Source organism: Egretta garzetta, unplaced genomic scaffold (genome assembly GCF_000687185.1).
Source record: "Egretta garzetta isolate BGI_Z169 unplaced genomic scaffold, ASM68718v1 scaffold292, whole genome shotgun sequence".
Taxonomy (NCBI): Eukaryota; Metazoa; Chordata; class Aves; order Pelecaniformes; family Ardeidae; genus Egretta; species Egretta garzetta.
Genome location: NW_009258789.1, coordinates 1,327,215 through 1,337,086, shown reverse-complemented (window position 1 = coordinate 1,337,086; position 9,872 = coordinate 1,327,215). Strand labels below are relative to the sequence as shown.

Sequence of the window (9,872 nt, the reverse complement as noted above, 5' to 3'; positions counted from 1 at the left end):
AGGGAGGTTGGGGGATCCCTGTCACCGGAGCGGTGGCAGCCGGGGCTTTCGGAACGTGCCCAGGCTGGGGAGGGAGGACGGGGAAGGGGGGAGCCTTTCCCCCGGTGAGGTGAATCTCTGGGGACGGGACGGCGCGGGGTCGGGGGAGCTGAGGGGCCTTTCCCCGTGAGATGAGGAGAGTCTCCGTGACGGGACGGCGCGGGCAGAGGAGTGCTCTGACACCCGCTGGTGAGTAGAAGGGCACGGGTGGCTGGGGACGGAGCGAGGCGGAGGAGCCCAGCGAAGTGAAAAGCAGGATTTTATGTTTTTGTTCTGGTTTTACTGCCTAAACCGAGGGGTCGCTCACCTACCCACCTGCACCCCCGCGTCTCACAGCCTGGTCGTCTCCGGCTGCCTGCCCCCTTGCTCCCGCCGCGGCTCCCGCTCACCCGTGGAGCTCTGGGGTTAGCTTTGGTTAATCTCTTTTTCTGGTTGAGCTGTGTAGGTAGCCTCCCAGCAGCTGTGCATGCATATAATTAACTGCATAAAATCCCTTAACAAATAGCTCTTGCAGAATAGTTCCTAGATGTGTTTTCTATAGATGGATAATCGTAACCTCTCTTTGCAGCTGTTTTTTAATTTGCTGTTGTCCCACATGCAATGTAATTATCATATAAATTGCTGACGATGTTAATACCTGGTTTAATAGTGTATATTCCTGAGGATTTAAGCTTTTTACTCTAATACTGTGTCTTTTTTGTTCTTTTTAACAAAGCTAGGTCTGTTCATGTAATGGATACACACATCAGGAAAATGGGACAGTTGTTGGACAATGATAAATTTTTGGAAAAAGTTGGGTAAGAATACTGTTACAAAATCTTGTTGAGATTTCAAAGTGGATAGAGAGTAACTGTAGCTTGTATAAACTATGTACTATGTCCCTTCAAAACACTTATCATATGTCAAATGGAGTGTGTAAATAAATGCCAAAATATAAACCAGTTCCTACAGAAATAACTTGTAAAGACTTTATGACAATACAGGAATATTATGGGTAATGAAATCATCCTGTAAAATTCATTGTCTTGTAGGGTGACCACAAAATCCAGTCTACAACGTGATCATCTACCATATCAAGATTTTACTATGTCTCATCTAGGACCAGATAATGAGTTGCTGGTAATGCATATCAACAAGACACAAGATCTGTTGGTAGGCGAGTTTTCCTGCTAAGCGGAGCATGTAGAAAAATAACACAAAACCCACAATAAATTGAAGGTGGGGAATAGGTTTCCTTACATATATTTGCATATATACACAGACAATTTGATAGATACAATCACTAAAGTCATGAAACTACATATAGTTTCTCTGCAGAGATGAATCTGTGAACAAATCATACAAAACAATAAAGGTCGATGAACTGTTTATACTGCATGTTTCTTTAGAAAATCAGAAGACGGTATATACCCCTTCAAACTCTGTGAGGCAGGTTTTGGAGATGCTTAATATTTCTTACCTTCTGGTAAATCACTGGGGTATTTCTTTTATTTCTTTTACTAAACTCTCTTATTTCTTGTCTTCCTGTCTCGTCCAAACTGAGATCTCCTTCCCTTTCATTTAGCTCACAATCTGAGGATATTCTGAAGCCGCCTTTTCCTTTGCATCCCACATCCAAAAGAGTATGCCAGTACCTAAAATTGTGATGTTCTTGGATATGCACTGCCTACCAGCTGCCGTCCTTAGGGCTTACGTTTTTGTCACATTTGAACAGCATATTTCATTTCTCATAGTGCATTTAGTGTTTTCTTTTTTGATTTATAGGGAGTACAAATGAAGAAAATACAGTCTAAGAAGGTGCAAACCACAGAAGAATGGCTAAGAAACTACAGTTTAGAATCATTGCAACTAACATTAGAGCATCTGATAAATGAAGGCAATATTATTTTGTAAGTGCAACACTGCCCTTTCTTTAGTCAGTCCTAATTTGTGTGCATTTCTGATGCTAATTATGCATAGTGTTCCAGGAATTCAAGAAATGGTGTTGAAGAGGTAGAGTTTACTGAAGAGACTGTTACTGATTTTGAGTCCAGACTTTCTGAGTAAGTATCCATCCTGTTTAACTGATTCTGTATCTCCATTCCCCACGATTACAGGTACTGTCTTAATTTATTATCTCTGGGATTACGGTAGGTGATAATTGTATGTCACTACAGCTGAGGGGTTTTTATTTTTTTTAATGAAGATGCTTATCAACCAGGTTTTGAACTGAAGCAGATAGTTGATTTTAGAAAGGCAGCTAGTGAATAGTTGGATTTTCGTAGGTAATACTGTGTATTTGTGGGTTATGTTTGCTGTAACTTGGATGGGTTTCAAGTAATGGATATAGCCATGATATGTGGAAGTTAAAAGTTTTCTAAGTGAATTTTAAGTGTATAAAATCAAGGAAACTGAAATTGAGGAAAGCATTTAATGAATAGGTTCAATAAGCTGTAATCGTAATGGTTTTGCTGGTCTTCACAATACTCATTAGACTGTTCCTGGAAGTGCCACTACTTCAGCATACTTCACTGTGTCAGTCAAGAAGATCCAGAATCCTCAGAAGGTCCACCTTCAGTACATGGTACCTGCACCATCTAAGCAGACTGTCTGCAAATCTGGTTTAAAAAAGAAGTAGCTGTTGTGTGTTGAAAAAACAAAAAGTTTTCCCCCCTTTGAAATGTTGATTTAAACTTTCTGCTCACCAAATTGTAAAAACTATGCGTATGGTATTAAAAATAAGTTGGTTGAAGTAAAACAATTTTAGAGGACAGCAAGCACTTTGTTTTACCTCAGGTTATACCTATTTTGAAATGAAAGTGTTAGAAGCTGTGTTGCAGTTAGTCTGGCAGTTCAGCCTTGTGATTGAAAGACAGCACTCTCACTGTATTTCATGAATGTCTTAATTGAGTTTGTATTAAATACATCTCCTGAAAATAACCTATGTGCAATGAACTAAACTCAGTTTTGCCTGAGCTTCTGTTGTTCACACTTACACATGGTGAATACCCCCTCCCCTATCTCTGACCAGAATAAGCCAGGAGCTGATTAAAAAACATTTCAGTGATCCAGTTTTTCAGACAGCTACATATCTAATTGGTCAATCAGCTTTAGGGGAAGAAGTATTTAAATGGTTTGCCCTGCAACCACCAGTTGTATGAGAACACAGAAAGCAGTATTTTTAAAAAGTGATTTTGCATGTGTTAGAAAAAGGATGTGATGAAAAGAAATGGTTGAATGTTACATTGATACAATGCGAGAGAATACCTTAGCTAAATGTGTGCTATGCCTTTTGTCAGAGTGATTGAACTTTATGAGCACCGAGTTCAGTGGCTGTTGCAGGACAGTAGAAAGGTAACTTTAACTTTGCAGTATATTTTTAGAATGGAATTATATACACCATTGAAGAATAAGTTAACTTGAATGCTAGTGAGAAGTGGCTTCCAGAAAGCTTATGTATTTTCATTATTTAGTGTGAGTTACATATCATGTGCAGTGATACTTATCTTGACAATTGATTCTTTTTCTTGATCTCTCTTTGGTGTGCAGTTTTCTGCTTTCTAGATCTAGTCTTTTTCTTTCTCTTAGCAATCTTAATTGTCAGCACCTCTCAGCGCAATGTAAACAGGAGCGAACAGTGCTGAGCTTAGTAGTCCATCATGCCCTCTCTTGCACAGCTGGTTAATCACTCACTGTGCCTAGCAGTGCTAATGTTCAGGAATGGGAAGGGGACATAACTCCCTCTCAAAGGGGACAGAGAAAGAAGCAGCACTGCAAAATCTACCTTCCACAAAGTTGCTTGATTGAACCTGAAGGAGATGCTCTAGACAAAGTTAGTTTTTATCCTCTCAAGTAATGAATAGGTTGTCTTGGGAAGGAGGGAATATGCTTCACTGGTAAGGATAAACTGGGAACCAGCAGTCCTCTCTTTTTTTCTTTTTTTTTTTTCTTGGTTTTGTCACTGTGTCATTTTTATGCTAAAATGCTTAAAGTGAAAATAAGTATCTAATACTTGATTTAAAAAATGGTGTTGTACAGAATAAGCTAACATTTGTAAACTTTAGATAAGCTTAGTATTTACAATGACTATTCTCTTTTAAGATATTTGGCCTTATAAAAGGAACCAAAGTTGGACTTGTGGTTGATGTGTCTCATATGAGTTACAGACCTAGACTACTGGATTTTCAGAAGGACCTTTTGGTAAGTAATGATAAAGCAGACTTTGGCAATTATAACATACTAATCAAGCTTTTGTATAACTACAAGCCAGGAACTAAGTAGGAAAAAATCTGCTTAAATTCATAATATACCTCACAACAGAAGTTTTCTGTTGTAGAAAAGTATATTTTAAATGTCTTTGAAAGTTTAGTCTACATCCAAACAAATTCCAGTATGTACTATAATAATAATACTTTCCTTATTAGTATTTGGAAGTTTCTCAATTCTTGTACCAGCATTCTCTATGGAATAAACTTGCCTGACAGAAACAGCGTAAGAGCTAGAACCAAGTTATACACAGAGCTGTATATAAGAAACACAGTTTCCTTATGCCTTTATGTTTTGTCACAAGGCACACTTCACAATTTTGGTCAGAACCTTGGTGAGTTAATCACTTCCTGAAGTCACAAAAGAAACTTGTCCTTTATTGTGCTCTTTAATTTTATAAAACTTTTTTAGTAAGGAAGGAAGGTATAATGTAGCTGGTTTACTACCTAATTTTGAAACTTTATTTGAAATTTTATTTCTTGCATTCAGAAATTATTTAAAATCAATTTATATTATCTACAGTTTTCATTTGTGTGTTTTAAATAAAACTCTTCCAAGAAAACTCGATTTCCACGTAGTCTGGTTTGCTTAGCCTAAATACCTGAACTACTGTTTACCCCTATCCATGCATATGTATTAAACATCTTTTAGTAATTGCTTGGTGGGTGAATACGCCCATTCTAGATCAGTATGTTGTTTCATGTGCTTGTCAACCAAAGAGAAAAACTGATACCAGTACAACAAATTCTCCCTTCCTCCTGTCCCATTAATAAATGTGCTGGATTACCATAGGTTTGCATGTTTTGTTTCTGTACTCCTTACCAAATACTTGAATCTGTATGACTTTATCTGGAAGCTTTTTTCTGTGATAGCTGAAAATACTGCTGTCAACTGTTTTTAGGAAATTACCATTTTTATTCTTTTACATACTAACCCTACTAGAAGCAGCATGGATAGTAATGCATTAATATTTTTTTATTTATTAGTGCTTAATAGATGAACAGCTATGTTATAAGAAGCAATTGTACTGCCTCTCATTCAGTACAGAAATTTCACCTCTGTGGGAGAGTCCAAAAAACATCAATGTTCATGTGTAAGTAAGTTTGCTTCTCTGAAAAATAAAGGTGTTTCAAAGGTCGTCTCCATTTAATTAGAGCAATCTCTTGCAGATAATAAATAGTGTTTTTTGTCTCGTGCCTGCAGTGACCTGTAAAAGGGGAAAAAACCTAATGAATTTTAAGCACAGTCAGTGATTTCAAGCTGGGTGTTCATGCATTAAATATCTTACCAGCTCCTGTGATTTGTAGTGATCTTCATGATCTACATTATTTAGCACCTGCCCATTAAGTGTACGTATTTCCTTTTTTCTTTCCCCACTAGGCTACATGAAGCAAGACAGTGGATACAACAGCTGGAGCCTGGTCGAGGCTGCAATTTGCTGAAAGCCTTAAAACATGTCTCTATGATGAAAGAACTGAATTCTCTGGTTCTTATTGTAGGAAGCTGGTAAATTAATTATCCGTCCTAACAACCAGTTCTAACTTTGATATAGAATTGGTACAAAAATCTGAACCTGATACAAAAATAAATGGAAAAAATAAGATCCAGGTTTTATGTGGTTTTAGTTCATGCCACTAAATAAGTTTATTTCTTCCCTTTTTTACTATTTATAAATTTTCTCTTTTCTGATATAAAGTTATGTTTTTCCTTGCAAATCAGTTACTGCAGTAATCTATAGAGAGTCTGCTAGCTCAAATGTTACATCAATAAAAATCCTTCAGCATCATTAAGGATGTCACTGAAAGGGTCCACACCTCTGGGAAGATTAGATGATGAGCTAGATTTTACTGTAAAATAGCATTAAGCATTCAAAGATAGTCTTCTCGCTGTCATCTTGGTGCTGATGGAAAACTTAAAATGTCTGATTAAATAAATGAAACCAGGCTGAGATTAGATAAATTAAGGACTTAAATTCTGCAGTTCTACTGTCATCATTTGAAAATGTGCAGCACTGGAGTCAGGATTACAAGAAAAAGACTAGAATAAGGATTCTGGGAGTGTTCCGGTATTCCTAATTTATTCATTGTATTTATTTTAAGTGTGCAAAAAAGGGATGGTGTAAGCTTGGCAAACTTGATGTTTAGGGTGATTGAGATTTCATTTCAGCTAACTTACTGAACACACAGTGTTCAGCTAAAAGGTTCCAAGTTTTGCTTAGGTCTGCTTTGAATAGAAAGCAAAAGTTTTTAGTATGTGCAAGTGAAAACTTCCTTAATTTCTGTCCCTGGCAGAAGTGTGGCTGGAAGGAAAGGTTTTTACTAGCCATGAAGAACCATCAAAACCCAGGAAATGAAAGATGTGTGGGTCTCCAAGTTCTAAATACAATGCAAAGTTTTACTTTCTTTGGTGCCTTTGGAAGACAATAGGCATCCTTACATGCAGTTGAAGATTCAAGTTGCAAACTTCTCTGTCGCAGTTTGTCACAGGGGACAAAACCACAGTTTGATTTTTAGCTTCCAGGGCTAGCAAGGAATAATTTAGAACATTTCATCCACAAGCTGTTATGAACTGGAATAGCATCTTAGTGCTTTTATTATCGTTCAGGTTTTCAGGACAGAACCAAACCCCAGCAGTGGTACCTCAGTAATTGTTGAAAGAGGGAGGTCAAGTTATGCTAAATCACTGGATTACATTCCCATGATTTGTTATATCTTCCCTCTTTGTTTTCTTCCCTGTCTTCTCCAGTATGGCTTTTTTTTCCCCATTTGATTACTGCCACTGTTAATACCTGGTTTTCCTTTTTTATTTATTTATATCAGCCCTGATCAGTCTTTGGAAATACTGTCTGACTATGCTCAGCAGTGTATGCTGGGGAGGAAACTGCAGACTCATGCTGTTACGTATGATTGCAGCAATGTTGCTTCTCTTGTAAGTAATTGTGTTAATAATTAAGTGTCCTGATATTTGTTTCCTATTCAGCTGCAATGTCTTCTCTCAGACTTGTGGGGAAGCTAACCTACTCAGTAAAGAGTTTTTGATCTAGAGTTGTATTTTCTTTAGAGGAGATTTGTACACATAAAAAAAAAATTGTTTGGAGCATTCATCTTGATTCATACCAAAGTCAGAAGTGGCAACCAAGTGGTGCTGACAGGCTTGGCAGCTGAAGGGAAGCAGTTATTTCCAGATAATCATCCTATGTGTTTGCAGAGAAGGCTTTGGGACTAAGAGTTCTTTTGCAGGTGAAAACAGAAAAATAGGGGACTTCAGGTAGGCGATGCAGTAAGGACAAGTGGGTAGGGAGAGGGATCATAGGGGAAAGGCAAGGACTTGGGGTTGATATCATACAAATATGGCAGTCTCTGGGATAGGAATATTTTTGTGTGGAATAGCATCAGTGCAAGACCCAGCAGCCCTGCTCAAGTTACAGTGTTGATCATGAGCAATGGTTTGGATGCTAACAGTGATTGCCTGAAGGAAGAGGAGAACAGAAGGATAAGCAGTTACTTTTGATTAGCTTCTGCATAGAAGCTTGGTTTTAGGTATTCGTTGCTTGTTTAAGCTTTTCCTTAAGGCATGTAGTGACTTAAGTGGCAGGGAGGACTCAGTTGAAATCCTGGTTTGAAGAGAAGATTGGATGCAGTAAGGGTATTGCAGTCATGAGGAAAAGGGTTGCAGTGGTAGATGGTAGGAGAGAAGGAGATGGGAGAGGTGAAAAAAGTAGCAAAGGATTTAAGAGGTAATTGTGGGCAGGGGAAGGATAGCCTAATACTTATACTTGTAGACTTCAGCCTTTGATCTGATTAGCACAAGCCTGCCTTCAGAGGAAGAGAAAGTGGCTGGCATTTTAACACAAGGTGAATGAACTTGACCCTTATTGCCTCTTTTGTAAATTTCTTTACTGAGGGAGTTTTTCAGCCATATTAAAATAAGACTGGTAAAAAAATTACTTTGGCTTTCTCACTACATGTACCTCAAAGGTTATTTCTCTATTTCTAATTGAGAATTGAAAGCCAACAACCCATGCTATCAAATGCTACCAAATCAAAGTAACTATTTTTCTTCCTATTTATATCTGTAGACAGTTCTAAAGAACCTTGCAGAAGCTGTAAGAGGCCGTTATCATTGCTACTCTTCAAAAGGAGAGGTAGGTGACAGCTAGAGAGGTAAAGCATTTTTCTGTCTTTTTGATGATTCTGCACTTTGAGAAGGTAAACTAATTATCGTCTGAGTAGAAGTTTATAGCAAGACCTGGTGCTGAAAGTCTCTGTCATAGAAGTGCTGAGGATGTGGTAAATAAACCTGTGGTTAATTCTTTCTGCAACTGAAAATGCTTTCCTAAAAGCACAATAAATTTTGCAGATATTGTTCACTGACTTAAAGGTGATGAATAGGATGAAAGCAGTGGCTTATTGTAGACTGATTCAAAAATAATATAGTACCTTGTGTATAAAATTATTAATAACTTGTATGCAGTGCATTAGATACATTTACACTCAATTCTGCTGTGGCAGGCAGTCTTGTATAGATGTATGCACGTCAAAGTAAGAAAGCTGTGTTTGTTTAGTATTTGAATAGTAGGTAACTTTTCCCCCCCCCTTTCTTTTTATATGTACAGAATTTTGATAGCAGTGATGTTCATCTGCTACTTCAGGAATCCCAGAAGGCTAAGGACCTGCTCAAGAACATCAAACAAACTTTTCAAAGAAGAATTGGTGGATCACTTATTAGAAGAATAGCAGATGTATGTATTTTTTTGTTTTCGTATGTACTTTGAAGTATCAGGGGTAGAAATTTTTAGTGTTCACAACATGAAGAAAAAATATGTTCTTAATCTGGTATTTTGATAAGTGACCTCTGAATATTATGTATTGGCCGTCCATTGTAAGAGCAAATTAAGGCCAAAACCAGTAAAGGAGACATTTTGCTAGACATTCTCCAAAATGCAGCAAGTTTTATAAACCAACCAAAATGTGATGAAAAGAAGATTGTACCATGATCATAGTGGAAATCGAAGAGAATCGCCAGCCTAACTGTATGCATAATCATTTAAAGGAAGTTCCAACAGTTCTTTAAATTGGTAAAAAGTTAGTTACTCCTGCCTGATTAGGGTGGACAATGCAAAATCATAAGGGTTTCTCTAGATACATTAGAATCATAGAATGTTTTGGGTTGGAAGGGGCCCCTAGAGGTCATCTAGTCCAACCCCCCTGCAGTGAGCAGGGACACTGCTAACTAGATCAGGTTGCTCAGAGCCCCATCCAACCTGTCCTTGAATGTTTCAGGGATGGGACCTCCACTACCTCTCTGGGCAACCTGTTCCAGTGTTTTACCACCCTCATTGTAAAGAATTTCTTCCTTATATCCAGTCTAAACCTACCCTGTTTTAGTAGGCCCAACTCCCTCAGCCTGTCCTCACAGGAGAGGTGCTTCAGCCCTTGGATCATTTTTGTAGCCCTCCTCTGGACCCGCTCCAACACTTCCATGTCCTTCTTGTGTTGAGGGCTACAGAGCTGGACGCAGTACTCCAGGTGAGGTCTCACCAGAGCAGAGTAGAGGGGCAGAATCACCTCCCTTGACCTGCTGGCCAC

At 38.2% G+C, this 9,872-nt stretch overlaps 1 protein-coding gene across 1 annotated transcript in view; it reads left to right on the top strand.

The window, feature by feature from the left end:
* The first annotated feature begins 792 nt into the window (after window positions 1-792).
* VWA3A (von Willebrand factor A domain containing 3A) overlaps window positions 793-9,872 on the top strand; it is a 40,915-nt gene continuing 31,835 nt past the window's right edge. Inside the window, 11 exon segments of the mRNA XM_035889225.1 lie at window positions 793-836; window positions 1,071-1,191; window positions 1,804-1,932; window positions 1,999-2,081; window positions 3,318-3,372; window positions 4,120-4,218; window positions 5,271-5,377; window positions 5,665-5,790; window positions 7,104-7,212; window positions 8,363-8,428; window positions 8,900-9,025. Coding sequence (XP_035745118.1) covers window positions 793-836; window positions 1,071-1,191; window positions 1,804-1,932; window positions 1,999-2,081; window positions 3,318-3,372; window positions 4,120-4,218; window positions 5,271-5,377; window positions 5,665-5,790; window positions 7,104-7,212; window positions 8,363-8,428; window positions 8,900-9,025 — 1,065 coding nt within the window.